Source organism: Glycine max, chromosome 9, assembly GCF_000004515.6.
Source record: "Glycine max cultivar Williams 82 chromosome 9, Glycine_max_v4.0, whole genome shotgun sequence".
Lineage (NCBI taxonomy): Eukaryota > Viridiplantae > Streptophyta > Magnoliopsida > Fabales > Fabaceae > Glycine > Glycine max.
The window spans coordinates 42,903,657-42,920,416 of NC_038245.2; the positions used below are offsets into that span (position 1 = coordinate 42,903,657).

The following is a 16,760-nucleotide window of genomic DNA, read 5'->3' on the forward strand; positions in this document are numbered from 1 at the left end:
GTGACAATAACAAGAGGGAGGCGATCGTGTCTTAAAAATAGGCCTCGAAATCGTTCCAAAGCCCATACAATATTATTAACACGCTCAGCCTCCAGATATGCAAACCCAGCAGAGAATGTCATCGCCGTTGGTGTCACTCCAACAAAGTCAAGTAGTGGGAGTCTGTACCTGTTTGTTTTGTAGGTACTGTCTATAAAAAACACCAGATGACATGCATTGCATAACTTTACTGCATCTGGGTGACACCAAAACAGATCACGTACCACAACTTCATCCTTCAATCTATGCCAATGAATGTATTGATCACGTTCGAGAAGCTTCATCAGATGCTGCATTTCGGTATCAGCTCCTCTTATTGAAGAACGATATGCACTTCTTGCATTGTAAATTTGCTTTATCGTGGTGTAACTGTCGGCATTGTGTTCCTTCAACGTTAGCAAGATGTTTTTCGGTTTCACCATCGACTTTGTCATATCAGCAATAATTTTCTTTTCTTCCTTAGTCAATCGCCCGGCGTATGGATGTCCAACTAAGGACTTCGCCAATTCATGATTATGAATCCCACAGATCAACTTCACCATCCAACCTTCCCCTCCACGCACTGGTTTCCCACGAAGCCTGAAGGGACAACCACATTTCCTACTCCCGGTGTCTTTTCTAACGAATTCTTTATTTCTACACTTGTACGTACCACTCCTTTCACACCCAATTAACACAAATGAACTTCTTCCTCTGCTACCGGTCTCTGTGTCAGATCTCATAATCACTGCAACAAATCCATTTTCATGGGCAACTGTTCGAGCCCATTGCAAAACATCATCTCGAGTAGTGAATACCTACAACGCAACCCTAACACATTAATTTTCGTACAAACCATCAATTCAACCAATGACTCAAATTATCTATGATTACCTGAGATGTATTAAAAGCATTTGAACAATCGACATGTCGTTCATTCACTCCACATTCTTCTTGATTATCATAATCATAATCCATATCAACTTCTTGTGACATCGCAAAGTCATACCTCCATTGATCTTCGTCCATCTTAAGGACATATGCATCATACACAAGTACATTCAAATTATCATATAACCACATCCAAAAATTTACTACACCTTAAATAACAAACATATTAATAGGACATATGCATCATACACGACTATATTAAAATTATCACTATATTCTAAATTTATAACTACATTATTTACTTAAACTAAACTTATCACTATAATAAACAACTAATAAAACATTTTTGTACCATTATACATTTAAGTTACCTAAATCATTTAATATTATACCATTATACCTAATTAAATCAATAATCCACAACATATATAAACCAGAAATAAAAAAAAATTATAAAACAGAAATATATATACCATTATAAAACAAAAAAAATTATAATCCACAATATATATCATTATACCTAATTAAACCAATAATTCATTATTAACTAACAGAAATATATATAAAACAGAAATTAAAAAAATTATAAAACAGAAATTAATAAATTAGTAATAATTTAACATTCCGGAAGAAGGTCTTCCGGAAGTTAAGAAGCCCAATTCCGGAAGAAGGTCTTCCGGAAATAGTTTCCGGAAGCACTTCTTCCGGAATTGGCCTTCGTAACTTCCGGAAGACCTTCATCCGGAAGTGGTCATTCCGGACCTTCCTCCTTCTGTGCCTAAAATTTCTTCCGGATACATTTTTTACTGTTTTTCTTCTCTAAAAGCTAACCGGAAAACGAAATAAACGCGTACCTCCGACAAAATAGGAACAACAGCCACTAATAAAACTTCAAATACGGAACACGGGACCACCAAATCTTCAAATACTTCACTTCACTGGACCACCAACAGACTGCTGAAGGGACCACCACCGAAACAACAGCAAACGGAAGAAGAAACAAAGCAAACGGAAGAAGAAACAAAGCAAACGGAAGAAGAAAGAAAGAAAGCGCAGTAAAACACAGCCTGAAGACGTTAATTTAAAGAAATTTACACAAGGGCAAAATCGTCATTACGTACGCATTAAAAAAAAAAAAATAACTTCCGGAAGAAGCTTCTTCCGGAAGTAAAAGTGCTGATGGCGGAATACGCCTCTTCCGGGAACGCTCGGGACGCCGGTCATCCGGAAGTTGGCTGTGAGTTTCTCCCGATTAAGGTTATTATTATACTGGAACATTTTTGGCATGTCAAATTATAGTCTGCAACCCACACACATTGGGTCGGATAGACCGTTTTGCCACTTATACATGCAGGTGAGTGGAGGAAGCATAGACTCACACTCACGGGTAAGGTTGCACCAATTTGATGAGCTAAGCTTGCATCAAAATAAAATAACCAAGGGCAGTAATGGCAAACCGTTTTTGGACATTTTACAGACATAATACTTCTCAAACAAGCATTGCACACATGTCAAACACTCATCTATTGTGTAATAATTAAAAAAAAAAAAACTCGTTTTTTGGCTTGGACATCTTTACAATACTATTTGGACACCTATCTAAGACAACTTAGGCATCAGCCGAGTGAGTGGCCTAGTACCCTCACCTTACCCTTGGCTAAATACTTCTCAAACACTAATATCATAAAAAAGTATTAAAAAAATCAGATCCTTTCACATTTTGCCTAATAATTTGAGAAGCTTGCCATAAATATCAATTCTAAATTAGGATCAAAAGGAATCACTCTACATGATGATATTTAACTCTCAAATCTTGTGTGGAACAAAGAAAATTTATTAGACTATAATAACTTAAAGATTAATGATTAAAATATATTTTTCATTCTCTAAATAAATTTATTTTTATAAAATTTTTAAGTTATTTTTTATGGTAAAGTTGAAATGTGTCAAATTATGGCCGGAAGCAAACCCACATGTCTGCTGACCATACACATAAGTCAAAACACTAACCTTACCTCTGTTTATCTAACATGGATGATTTAGCCCAAATTCCTCTCCTTACTCCATGTGAACCCCTCCCTTTGGTGGCGGAGGTTTGGTCGAAGGAGCCCATGGTTGTAGCAGGTGGCGGCGGCGACGTTGAGGGTCTCGACTTGGAGCAAGTTAGACTCGTGTGGGTTTGAGTTGGAGCAGAATCGGGGTTTAAAGAACTACGACTCGGGAATTGTAGGGCTAGAGGTGGTTGCAACTGGCAAAAGCGAAGGAGCTATTAATTAGTCTCTAGAACAAGACGTTGAAGGAGATCTAGTTTTTGTGATGGGTTTCGGATCTGAACTTTTCAACCAGATCTGGTTTTTTTATGGGTTTAGATGGGCAACAATGTATGTTTGTGGTGCATTTTTCCGACGAGGGTGTTCGCGGTGGGTTTCATGACGAGAGCTAGTTCGCGATTGCGATTGTGGTGGTTCGAAGGGTTCATGGTGGGTTTCACCATGGGTCACGGTGGTTTTGCGAGTTTATAATGTTTAACTTGGTGTTTAGCCTTTTAAGGCATTGTTCCTTTAGAAAAGGTTGAACTTATTTCATAACTAAATTTCACCTTCTAAGGACTATCCATTAGAGCAATTTGTTGGATTTCAAAAGTTCCCAGTTTCTAATATTGGCTTTGTGTATGGCCAAAACCCATTCTCTTTCATGAGGCTTGGCATAGTGAAACTGAAAAGCACACCCAACTTCTCTTAAACTTGCTTGACGTGTAATGATTCACAAGCATCATGCAACATTTCACAAGTGGCCATTGGCCCTTTCAAGCCAATTGTAAGAATCACAAATCATAAATTCGTGAAAAATCTTATGTCTCCTTGCATAGGGGAGAGATCCAAACGCATTTCAACTGGGATGCAGAGTGGGATTCATAATATGTTGGTTTTGAGAGGAATTTTTACATTGATTATACTTTTATTTAATTGAAGTAAAAAGTTGAAAAGTCCAATTTGTTTTGAAATTTGACACATTTCAATTTTAAAACGTTTGGATATTTATGAAAAGGGAAAACATAATTTAGTCCAAATTAATTTAAAGACTAAAAAAATGATACATCATGCTTTAGTGATTTACCTATGAAGGTGGTCCATGATAGAAGTCCACAATTCTTTAAAAAATTCTTAAACATCAATCACTCGTCAAAATCAGCACATGTTTCCTATCATCTTTTTGTTCGAAGACAAGAACATAATTAACACGTGTGTTAAGGACAATAATGCAAGTAAGGTTTGATACAAATTTTATCACGCAATAACAAGAGCTTTGATTTGTTTTGTTTAATTAACAGGACCCGCAAGACCCAAAGTAAAGTGAAAAATTCGTCCTCTCTGGTAGTCTCTAGTTCATGCCGTGGAAGAGAACCAGGGTTTTGTCGTTGAAAATTCAAACGTTTGTTTCAATATACCATCACCATGTTCAAACGTCGCGGTGCACGCAGAAGAAAATTCAAATGGAAGAAGGTCCTAGTAGCAGTAACTGTGACACGATTTCAGAGTATCTCATCATGCTACACAAGCCGTTTGATCTGTTTTTAATATAAAATCTACGGCTACAAATCATGCAAACGAAAATAGCGAAGCTAGCAGTGAACGAAACTCCGAAGCCACTGCACAGAGTGGTGGAAGACAACATCATTTCTCTGTTACGGTCATGCGGAACCTGCGCGCAGCTGCACCAGATCTAAGCCCAGATAGTGTGACCCACGTAATCCAGGGCAACGATTACGTCACCCCGAGTTTCGTCACAGCATGGGCGCGCCTCAGCGGAATTCGCCACGTTCCGAGGGTACGCCCAAGCCGAGTGCCACCTCGACGTGGTCGTTTCGTTCGCGCGCATGCACCGCGCCGGCGCGTTCCCGAACTGCTTCTAGTTCCCCATGGTAGTCTAGTCTTGCGCCTATGCGAACGCGGTGAAAGAAGGAGAACAGGTTCGTTGCGTTGTAGCCAAACGCGGGTTTAAGTCGAACACGCTTGTGCGGTGTGCGTTGATTCATATGTATTCGTTGAGAGGGGGAGTGTTTATTGGGGACGCTTACAAGGTGTTTGCTGAAATGCGCGAGAAGAATGTTTTCGCTTGGACTGCTATTATTGCCGCACACGTGGCGTGCAGCGACATGCTTTCCGCCCGGAGGCTCTTTGACCTCGGGCCGCAGCGGGGCGTGGTGCTGTGGAACGTCGTCGTTTCGGGGTACATCGAGTTGGGAGCGTGATGACTGCCAGGGAGCTGTTTGATGCAATGCCGAATGGTGACATGATGTCGTGGAACACGGTGCTGAACGAATACGCGAATAATGGTGAGGTTGAATCGTTCGTGAAGGCGTTCAATGAAATGCCTGTGAGGAATGCTTATTCTTGGAACGGGTTGATTGGAGGGTATGTTCGGAATGGGCAGTTTAATGAGGCTTTGGAGTGTTTTAAACGGATGTTGATGTTGGTTGAAGGTGAAGGTGAAGAAGGTGGTGATGGTGAGGTTGTTCCTAATGATTACACCGTTGTGACGGTTTTGTCCGTGTGTTCGAGATTAGGGGACCTTGAGATGGGTAAGTGAGTGCATGTTTATGCAGAGAGAAATGCGTATAAAGGGAACTTGTTTGTTGGAAATGGTTTGATTAACATGTATGCGAAATGTGGGATTATAGAAAAAGCTCTTGATGTGTTTAATGGCTTGGATGTAATAACATGGAACACTATAATTAACGGCCTCGCCATGCATGGCCACATGGCTAATGCTTTGAGTTTGTTTGAGCAGATGAAGAGCACAGGAGAGAGGCCGGACGGTGTTACTTTGGTTGGGATTTTGTCAGCCTGCACACAGATGGGGTTGGCGAGAGACAGGTTTATGCATTTCCGATCGATGGTTGATGATTACTCGATCGTACCTCAGATTGAGCATTATGGATGTATGGTGGATTTGCTGGGAAGAGTCTTATAGACCAGACAGTGAATTTCGTGAGGAAGATGCCTATGGAGCCAGATGCAGTTATTTAGGCAGCTCGGGCATGTAGGATGTACAAGAATGTTGAAATGGCAGAGCTGGCGCTTCAACGGCTCATTGAACTTGAACCCAACAACCCTGCAAACTTTGTCATGCTTTCAAACATATACTAGGATCTTGGAAGATGGCAAGATGTTGCCCGATTGAAGGTCACGATGAGAGAGACCGGGTTCAGGAAAGTGCCGGGATGTAGTGTTATTGGGTGCAATGATAGTGTGGTGGAGTTCTATTCCTTGGATGAGAGACATCCTGAGACAGAGAGTATATATAGGGCATTGCAGGGATTGACGATTCTGTTAAGATCACATGGATAAGTTCCAAATCTTGTGGATGTTGCTCATACAAACTGAATGAGGTGGAGGTATTGTGAGGATAGTGAAAAATCAATTCAACCGGCCAAAATCAATTCTTTAAATTCTGGGTCTATTTGGAAAATCAATTCTGAGGCCTTTGCAATAGTGAAAAATCATGTGGGCAAAATCACCGAGTCTTTCATCCAGCATTCGCTTGTTGTCAAAATCAGGCATGTTATACATCAAATGTCAATTACTTAGCAGGTATACGAGTAATTTTGGCAATGGTTACTTCTCCATGCCTATCTCCTTCATTAGCATTTGGCTTCACCTGAACTTGAGACTAGGGAAATTCCTATTCAGCAGTCATGCCATTTGCTATTGTTGGAAGAATGTATTAGTGAAATACTTGTTTTGGTTCAGAAAAGGTTACAACGTTGTGAATTGATAGATTATACCCAATAAAATGCTGAACTAAGTCTAACAGCTCTGCAATTAAACATTTGCTACCGTTGGAAGAATGTATTAGTGACATACATGATTTGGTTCAGAAAAGAATGCAAAGCTGTGAATTGATAGATTATACCCAATAAGATGCTGAACTAACTGCTCTGCAATTAAACATTTTGCCTTTCACGGTATTATCTTTAAGAGTAGTTTCAAATGCCTTTTTTTTTTTGTTTTTCAGCCAATGAATTATAAAATCCTGATTCCTTGAGTACCACTTGGTCCTTAATTTTTATTTTTGTTTACTGATGTTGTGCTGAGAGGAGTAACGTTTTCTGGTTTTATTTTTTACTGTTAATCTCTTGTTCTATTGATTGGCAACAACGTCCTGGCATTCATCACTATCAATTAGCTGTTGCTTCGGCCTACATGACTTGAAATTGTCTCTACTTGAGGTTCTAAATGGGTATTCGATTGGATCATGTATCGTGGTTACATTACTCACAAGTTCTTGTAGTTTTATCAAGTTTTTCACCAAGTCCTTGTATTATATGAATCAAGTTTTTAACTGCCTTCAATGACCATAACAGGGAAAATGGGAAATGAACTTGTCTTCAACAATTCTGTCCAGTGGCTTCAGAGATTCGTTTTCAGCACTAGCTTCACTATTTTTGTTTGTAAATACTCCACCAGAGGGTGCATTTGTAATATTAATGCAGGCTGCTATTTTATGAGCTTGGCGTTAGGCTTGGCTAAGGTGATTCTTCCTTTGGTCTCACACGTGACTTACTCCTGGAGTAATAAATTTATTCTTCCGCACATGTGTTTGTGTAATTTATTATTACTGTTAATATATATATATATATATGTAAGTATAAAGTGAGATAGTATTATCAATTATGATACTTGTACTTGCATCCAATGTTATCAAATTACCCCTATCCTTAATTTTGAGATAATAAAAAACTCAAATAAAAATATCAATATTAATTAATGCAAAATCAAGACACTAGCCACATGAAGAAAGTTGACCAAAGGGTAACTGCAATAGATGCTAAAGCATATGTCCATAGCATGATAACAGAACATTCACTTTCACCAGATCCGAACAATTGAGCAATAGTGCCTGCCAAAATAAACCGAGAACAAAATTTATTGTGAGTACTTAAGCCTAATGAATTTCTGATGTAAAAATAGTTTTTGTTCTTCGCTGAATAGTAAAAATAGTTGAAACAAAAGAAAAACAAAACGATACTTCCCTATTAAAGGAATGCATAACTTCTTTAAGATAGTGACACTCTCTTTTGGATATGATGGATTAGAGTTTACTGAAAATCATTAATTTTGGTAGGTTTTGCTTTTTAATTAATGTTTTTTTCTTGATTTATATTAAATGAAAAATAAGACCTACCAAAATTCATAATTTTTAATAAATTTTAACCAATCACATAAAAAATATCCAAAAAAATGTTAGAGAGAATGTCACTAACATTCATGTTTTAACTTCTTTAATTTTGTTCATTTGTATTCTAAAAGTCATTTCCTAGTTTATTTGCTCTTATTTAGGTATTTTTAAAGTAAAATAAAACTCTTCGCAAGTAAAATGACATGATATCCAAATACTAAGCAAATTAATTAGTAAGAGGTAACTAAAAAAAATGCTCTTTGGTCAAGCTCGTGGTTCACTCCTCGACTAAGCCTATGGTTGATTTCTCTAAGCCAAAAACTCTATGGCCTAACCCATGGTTGACTTCTTTGATTAGAGTTTGCAATTTATTTCTTTTGGGCAACTCTGGCTGAATCTATGATAAATTTGGTTCTCAAGCTTTAGACTTAGATGATATCTATATCTAGCAATTAAGGATCAAGGTACTGACTACTGATATTGCGAAGGGGCGCTCCTTCGGCAATATAAGAAACCTCCTCCGACAGTACAAGGAACTTACTACGCAATACTAGTGTAAGTTTTCTTTTTTACGGACAAATATTAATTGTTAGGATGGTTAGTTTTTGTTGGCTAAACTTATTAGTGCAAGAGTATTAATATTCCCTTAGGAGCTTTAGAAAGAGAACACACTTTTAAATGATCACAGGCATTTTCATGTCATATTTAAAGGTTACTTTTGTGGTAAGAATACAACACATCAAACATTTTATTTTCGACACACCTTTTATTACAAAACAAAATCAACATTGATTGTACCAATAATTTATGTATCATTTCTTATTTAAAAAGTCACACTTTCTATTTAGAAAAACTCATCTAACCAATGTTATGAAATCCGGTCTGGTTCTTGATCCGATCAAGGTAATGGATTAGTGGTCCAATCGATGGACCAGTAATTAGTCCAGTTTAATCCGATATATATTAAAAATTTAAAATTATATATGTATATATTATATATAAATATATAACTAACATTATTTGATTAAGAAAAATACATTCATACTCTAAAATCCAAAATAACAATTGATAATAATGAGACATCAAAATGATGTTATAGAGATGATTCATTTTTCTTTTTGTAAAATTGGTCGAGTTAGACCGCTCCAATCGGGATCCGGTGACCTAACCGGTCGAGTTTGACCAAGTCATCTCGAGTCTATTACGTGACCGATCTAATAGTATAATCGATCTGATTAGGTCACCAGATCCCAATTGGATCGGTCCAACCGGCCGAATCAAACCAAGTTTTATAACATTACATCTAGCCAAATAATACAAAAATATAAATAATAGTTACCTTGCAGTGGTGTCCAAATTTATAATTTTCTCACAAAATACATTTATGATCCCTCAAAATATCTCGAAATCTAATTTTAATCTTTGCAAAAATTTAACATTTTAGTTATTTACATTTTAACTAAAAAAATGATGTGATTTTAATCTCCAATGACTAAAAGCATGTGTTTTGTTTTATGTAAAAACATAGAGAATAAAAACATATTGAATTTTTATAGAGACTAAAATTAAATTGAAATATTTTCAGAAACCAAAAAGTATATTTGACCGTAAGGTAGATTTAGCGTACCTATATTCATGGCTGGTGGAAGTGCATATTGAAGTAGAAGCACAAACTGATACAAGGCATCTGAATGCACCAAACTCAAGTGCATAGCACCTTTGACAACTGCAATACCCAAAAGAGGCAGGAAAATATATCTGACCACTACAATTCCCACAATGGTCCACACTGGAGCAGTTGTTCCTTTCAAACCTGGCCCATTTATCCATAATTTTTTCCTTTAATAAACAAATCACCAAACTAAAAGGAAAGTAGTACACTTTAAAAACTACTATTATGAGTATAAAGCATCACCTTTAAGTAGGTTTGCACCCATTATTAGAGTGACAGTAGGGATGGCTGCCTCACTAGAAAATGGGACAGAAAAATGAAAGTTAGATAGATGTCTTGAATTGAAGACCCAAAGAATAACGGTGAAATTAAACCAAAAATCACATTACAACATTTACGCCCATATGCACGCACACTTGCTTTTTTTTTTTTTTTACAATATTCACATTAAAGTTATAATTTGTTAAGGATATTTATCTCATATTTTTTACTCTTTTTTTTTTCCTTTTTTCCCTACCAAACAACTTAAAAAATTGTTTCACTTTACTCCTTTTCATTCTTTTTGGCTTTTCTTTTCCTAAACCTTGATGAAAGAAATTAAAGTATTGATTAAAGAAATCAATCTAGCTCTCTGTCTAAAACGACCAAATTAAAGGTCTCTGAACCTTTGGGACGTGCACAAACCGGTATGGGGCACATGATTGTTATAACATTAGCACATGAAACTTTTGGCCAGTGAGCAAAATTTGAAGGTTTCTTTTTTGTTAGATACCAAAAAGTGGGAAGCTATCATGTTAAAGTTAAACAATAAGCAATTTGTAGTTAAAAATCTTAAAGAGTTAAGTTTTGAGATGCATACCCTAACATGGAAGCTGAGTCTTCGACCACATGAAGCGGGGCATTATTGCCTATCATGAAATTACGTATTTGGGGGACTACACCAATGATAAAACCAGCAATCTGTGAAACATATAAAAAAAAATTATTTGGAGACTATTAATTTGTTGCAGCATTAAGCTGAAATAAATAAGATTTGAGACATGTACTAGGACTATTACTTTCTAGACCAAAATAACACATTTTACTATTAAGTACTAACAAAAATGGATATAAAAAAATCGTAAAAAATTGAAATAATGTACTTTACTAATGTGGCAATGCATGAAACCTCGTGAATTTTAGCCAAGTAAATTAAATATCCAAAATCCAAATCCATCATACCGATTCTATGCTATTAAAAGTATCTATGGATCCGATCTAAGACTAGTGAATTCTATGTTAGCAAGTAGGGACCAAATATAATTAGTGAATGATCAACAGGGAAAATATGATAACAAATTGTTTCCAATTAGGAAATGAGTGCTGTATCATACTGCTCCGAGGGTTGATGGCGCAAACATGGATTTGAAATTTAAGTGGCTTGAGATCATCCTAACGTAGTGCTTAATTTTACTTGGGAATGAAACCTGGAAAAAAAGAAGAAAAAAAACCCAACACATTATTATGACTACATCTGTTGTCATAAGACAGATGAAGAGAAACAAAAACAGAAGCTTATGACTTATAAATGAAAATTCTTGTACTCAGTGATATATGCATCATGTATTTCAGTATATTATTAGGTAAAATCTCTTGCCTAGAGCCTATAGAAGCAGATTGCAGTGGAATTCAAATTAAAATAGTTCACACTACAAAGTAAATTGTTCATACTACAAATAATTCACATGGAATTTATCTAATAATAAATATGTTGATAACACAATTTCAAAGAATGTGTTGTTAACATTTGTCGTAAGCATTATATATAAACTCTTGACTGTTTAAAATGCAAATTTTACTTGAACAAAGCTGAAAGGAAAACTATTCATAAATTATAAAATCAGTAAATAAAAGTAACTTTTAAAAAGGGAAGTTTGTAGCAAGCCTCACTTTTTCCTCCGAATTTGTTTCAGGTAGCAGTATGGTATATGCATTATCCACGGTGCCTTTTGTAGTATTAAGTGTTTTTGAAAAATTGTGTGGGTGTGAAACTGATATGTCTGCTGAAGCCTTCAACATGCTGCTGTCATTGCTTGTACGGTCTTCATTTTGGATTCTACTTGAGGAAATCCGCATTAAGTTGTAAACATATGACCATAGAAAAACTGCTCCAATCTAAAAAATAAGCATAGAATCAATTATAGCCAATTAAGTTCAGAGAGTTGTTATGGTACCTAGAGAAATCTAAGTGTTTTGGTAAAACTATTTTTTGGGTCAATAATTGAATGAAGAAAGTTTCTCAATAATATGACCAAAATCCTTAAATTTCCGAGGGTACCATGAAAATTCTCTTAAGCTTATTGTTTTCGTGTGTAAAGCGCACACTGCACACTATATCAGCACTTGCAACTTCAAAATTAACATGTTCCATACCGCCATAGAAAGTGCAGCATAAGCCATCCCATATTGATTGCAGAGATCAGGTTCTCCAAAAGGGCTGCCTTCCTGTTTACATATAGCTGCAATAATGATCATAGGCAGGTTCCCTAAATTTCCTGTCCATATCAATCTAAAAAATGAGCTCAACCATAAAATGCATCAATCAACTAATGATGCAAAAGTTTGATGCTCTAATAAAAATAATGCATTGCAGAATTTTGCAAGATGTATTCTTAGTCTAAGTAGAACTTTTGTGGGTAAAACAAGCCTATAATTTGGATGGATTTTTATCAAATGAATCATGAATGGATCATATATTTGAAATTATTTTTTAAGGAATCAAAATGCATGAATGAATTATTTTCCTCTGATCCATTATAATTCAAATTAAAATTTATCCGATCCATCCACTTTGTCACCCCCTAGATTAACATCGGTTACGAATTTGGTGGCATGAACCTCATGTACAAGGAACTCCTATATAGCATTAACATCATTTGGGATAATTCGTTCTTTCTTTTATATATTTAAAATATGCAAAATTGTAGAGAGAAAGCCAAGACTCACACAGAGGACAAAAATACAGAATCAATAGAAATATGCAAGCGATAAGTTTCATTTTTCAGTCTCGGAGTAATATATACATGTGAGCTCCAAGAATAAGATAGAGACTATGAAGCGGCATTTTTATCTTAATGACTTAAAATTGGATGTGGCTCCTCTCCACTGTAAGAAGAGAAAGACAAGCGGGTCCCACCTAGAACCTGTGTCTTTCTCTTTCCTTGTTCCACCATCCAGCAGCTAGAGAGAATCTATGAGCCTAAAAAGTTAAGATTTCTCAAATGTACTAGGTTATGCAGATTACATGTGCTGTTTCCTGCATTCATTCAATTATTTGTGAAGAGGAGTTCATACCAGCAGAACAACAACCCAAGATTAGACCTTCCATGCGTTTGGGAGGCCTTGTCATCTTAATCAAAATCCATCCCAAGGCCGAGCCTAATATGAATGTTCCAAGAATATTCACCGGCATGAACCACCTAAATGCCAAGAAAAAAAAATGTCACAAAACACAAAGAAACTGATTCTCAAATCAGAAGCAGCACACAAGATTACATATAAACAATACTCACAACTTAACAACACTCTCAAAAGTAATGGTTTTGGCCAGATTGCTACCCACCAGCGATGGATTAAACACATAAAACACAAGCTATTCCAAAAAGAGCACCCTTTCCATTAAACTGCACAATGAAAAAAACAAAACAAAAGAAAATAGATTTTCAGGTATTGTAACCTGATTCACTTTCTTCCTTGCATCTTCTCCCAATATTGATATGTTATCCAGTGCAAGAAACAAGCCAAGTGCAGTAATCAATAAGACCTTGATAACCGGGAAAGAGGCAACAGAAAACAGCTTTATAAACCCCATTACATCAAACCATCAACAACCTTTTTTTTATTATCTGTATGAATCAAAGACAATATAAAAAGATTTATAATAATTTGAGTTAGACTTCCTTAACAACTTACACGCAATGAAAAAAAGACTATAGTAACAAAATATGAACACGCAATGAAAAAAAGACTATAGTAACAAAATATGAATCTGCAAATATGAAAAACAGAAGTGCAAAAATTAAAGGTAGAAAAACAAAATGATTTTGTCGCATCCTCGTACGACAGTACAAGACCTCGACAACGACGGAATGCGTTCATGAACGTGAAAGTGAAGAGGAGGAGCAGACAGAGCAGTCCTGTTCTGAAATTACGATATATGCATCACATCCGCCACGAATAAAAGAAATTCAAGAAATGTGATCAGAGAAAAGTCGTAAATAAACGACGATTATATTAGATTTTGTTACGTGACCAATATATAAAACGGAACGATAAACATACATACAAATATGAGTGAACATGACACTAATAACTGTTTACGAAGTGTAGCCATAAAAGTTGGTAGCACCTTCCCAATAAAATAGTAAGACGCGTGGAAATTTAGCCGACATTGATGATCTACGGAAGGACCGAGGGGAATAAAATATAAACAGTTTATTATTAAGGGTAAATAGTCATTTTGATCCCTGAATTGTGATAAATTGCAAAATAGTCCCTGAAAGTGCAATCTGTTAGTCACGTCAGTCCCTGCCGTGAATGGAGTAGTTAACACCGTCAATTTTTGCTGATGTGGCTCGTTAAATGCCACACAGACATGATTATGTGGATTTTTTATTTCTAATTTCGTTTATTTTAATGAAATGAGGGACCAAAACGAAAGTAAAAAACCCTCATATATTCTCCTCCTCTTCTTCTTCTTCTTTAACATAACCCTTAAACAGAACCTATGTCCTCTCCTCCTCCTCCTCCATATTTGCACTTCTAATCATCTCAATAGACCTCAAAAATCACACCATTTCGTTCTCTCTTACTATTAACAATGTCGCAGAGGAGCAATGCATCATCATCTCGAACAAGAGTTTCATCACAAGTTGTTCTTTTTTGTGGTTGTGGTAGAAGGGCTGTTAGGCATGTTGCTGGAACAAATATTAACAGAGGAAGGGCGTTTTTCACTTGTTCAATTAATAAGGTATGTCTATTTCACATTTATTGATTTAGGGTTTTGATTTCACATTGGGGGTTTTGATTTAGGGTTTCTATTTGGGGCTTTTCAGGATGAAGTTGGATATTGTGGGTACTTTATTTGGGTTGATCAATTGATTGAAGCACTTGGAGTTGATGATTCAGTTGGGACATTTTCCATGGAAAAAAGAAGACAATTTGGAAGAGAGGAAGATAAGACAATGTGGAAGGCTCAAGTTAACTCAAAGCTTGATTGTATGGGGATTGAAATGAAGATGTTTAGAACAATTGTCTATGGACTGTTCTTAATCCAATTGTTGTCAATGGTGGTGTTTGTATGTATTCACAAGTACTAGGAATATATATATTAAGTGTAATGATGTAATTTGAGTCTTAGTGTGTTCATGTTGTTATCTACTTGAATGCTTTTAATCAATTTGATGTAATGCTAATCTAAGGAATGTTATTTTGTTGTCTTAGTATGTTCATTTTGTTGCAAAATTGCATAAGATTCAGTTCTGCATAAGGGCATAATATGTCAAAAAACAATGTTGCATAACTGTATAATTGGTTCCAGAAAATTAATGCGTAACTGTCATTTTAGTCCCTAAAAGATATACGTTTATATTATTTTAGTCCCTGTAAGTTGTCACTTACTGTCAACTTAGTCCCTGAAAGTTACACGTGAAATCAAAATAGTCCCTGCAATTTAACCAGAATTTTACCAACCTCACCAGAAACTTAACCAGGAAATATAGTCCCTGCAGTTTAACCAAAATTTTACTAGAAATTTAACCAGAATATTTCAATACATAAATTGTTCAAAACATATGCATAATTGTTTTTTGATAAAAAAAACCTAAAACGTGACTTTTGATTATTTTTTAATTAAAAAAACATTATTTAAATAAATAAATGTTTAATGTCACTTTGGTCCCTCATTACGTGGCATGTCTATGTGGCACTAAACATGTCACATCAGCGAAAACTGACGAAGTTAACTACTCCATTCACGGCAGGGACTAACGTGACTAACAGATTGCACTTTCAGGGACTATTTTGCAATTTATCTCGATTCAGGGACCAAATTGATAGCGAGTTACACTTTCAGGGACCAAAATGACTATTTATCCTATTATTAAACATATTTGTGTGCTCGTATTTATATTATTTATATTGTATATAAATTAAAAGAAGAAAACACACACATTATTGTATATTTATTTTATTGTTGAAAAAATAATTTTTATATTTCTTTTAAAAAACACATTTTAAGTTTTTCAGAATAAAAGGAAGTAGTGAAATAGTTTGGGATTTTAAAAACAAAAATAAATGATAATATTTAAGTAATGGTGATTTATTTAAGAAAAAACTAAAAAAAATAGTGAGATAGTATGAAATCTTAAATTTAAAAAGATATTGCTCTTTCTAAATGATAATAGTTAATTTACTATGTTAATGCTTAAAAGGTCTTTAAAATCTACTTTATTCAATACAATCATTAACAAGTATGAATTTCATAATAATTATTTACAATAAAGAAGGAATAAAAGAAAAATTTTAAGAGATAACAAAAATTATAACTATCAAATTATGTGTATTAAACGGTAGTTAATGCAGACAAATCTAAGAGTAAGAAAATAAAGAAACAATACAAACAAAATTATATTTTAGAAAAACAAAATAATTTTTTAACAAAACCAAAACATATAAATTTAAAAACTTTTTAAACGCAACTTTTAAATTAAGTTTCAAAGCTGTCCTTTAAAAAGAAAAGTGATTTCAATTTTAGATGTTATTTGTTAACACAATGGTATAAATGAAAGAGTGAAGAGTAGTTAGTGAGTGATTATAACGTTAAGTGGTTTTAGTTTTAGCTGAGAGGATAAAATAATAGAATGAACATGTAAATCAAAATTTGTTCAAAATTTTGTATTCCTCATTTGTACATGACTTGTTTTATTTTTGGTTTAATCATGGGAAGATTGTTTAGTGT

The 16,760-nt window shown here is 35.1% G+C and overlaps 1 protein-coding gene, 1 long non-coding RNA gene and 1 other non-coding gene across 3 annotated transcripts; 2 read left to right on the forward strand and 1 right to left on the reverse strand.

The window, feature by feature from the left end:
- The first annotated feature begins 2,906 nt into the window (after positions 1–2,906).
- Positions 2,907–7,442, forward strand: LOC106794640 (uncharacterized). The gene is made up of 2 exons (XR_003262874.2): positions 2,907–6,503; positions 7,277–7,442. It is a non-coding gene; the product is annotated as an uncharacterized lncRNA (long non-coding RNA).
- A 211-nt stretch (positions 7,443–7,653) lies between these two features.
- LOC100810166 (protein PIN-LIKES 3) lies at positions 7,654–14,072 on the reverse strand. The gene is made up of 11 exons (XM_014762286.3): positions 13,876–14,072; positions 13,479–13,647; positions 13,315–13,394; positions 13,097–13,221; positions 12,176–12,297; positions 11,693–11,917; positions 11,137–11,229; positions 10,623–10,723; positions 10,007–10,059; positions 9,719–9,904; positions 7,654–7,812 (listed from the first exon to the last, which is right to left on the reverse strand). Exons 2-11 carry the CDS (start codon positions 13,611–13,613, stop codon positions 7,688–7,690), a joined length of 1,245 nt encoding a protein of 414 aa, XP_014617772.1. The 5' UTR covers positions 13,614–13,647; positions 13,876–14,072; the 3' UTR covers positions 7,654–7,687.
- Positions 9,218–9,367, forward strand: MIR4354 (microRNA MIR4354). The gene has a single exon (NR_048674.1). It is a non-coding gene; the product is annotated as a microRNA MIR4354 (primary transcript).
- Positions 14,073–16,760: the final 2,688 nt, after the last annotated feature.

What these genes read in the sequence shown, in the direction of transcription:
- LOC100810166 (XM_014762286.3), bottom strand. Translation starts at nt 13,613, where the DNA reads ATGGGGTTTATAAAGCTGTTTTCTGTTGCCTCTTTCCCGGTTATCAAG. An exon ending in CTTGGGTTGTTGTTCTGCTG is followed by an intron (nt 12,298 to 13,096) that starts GTATGAACTCCT and finishes TGATATGGACAG; the next exon opens with GAAATTTAGGGAACCTGCCT. An exon ending in GACTCAGCTTCCATGTTAGG is followed by an intron (nt 10,060 to 10,622) that starts GTATGCATCTCA and finishes CCCATTTTCTAG; the next exon opens with TGAGGCAGCCATCCCTACTG.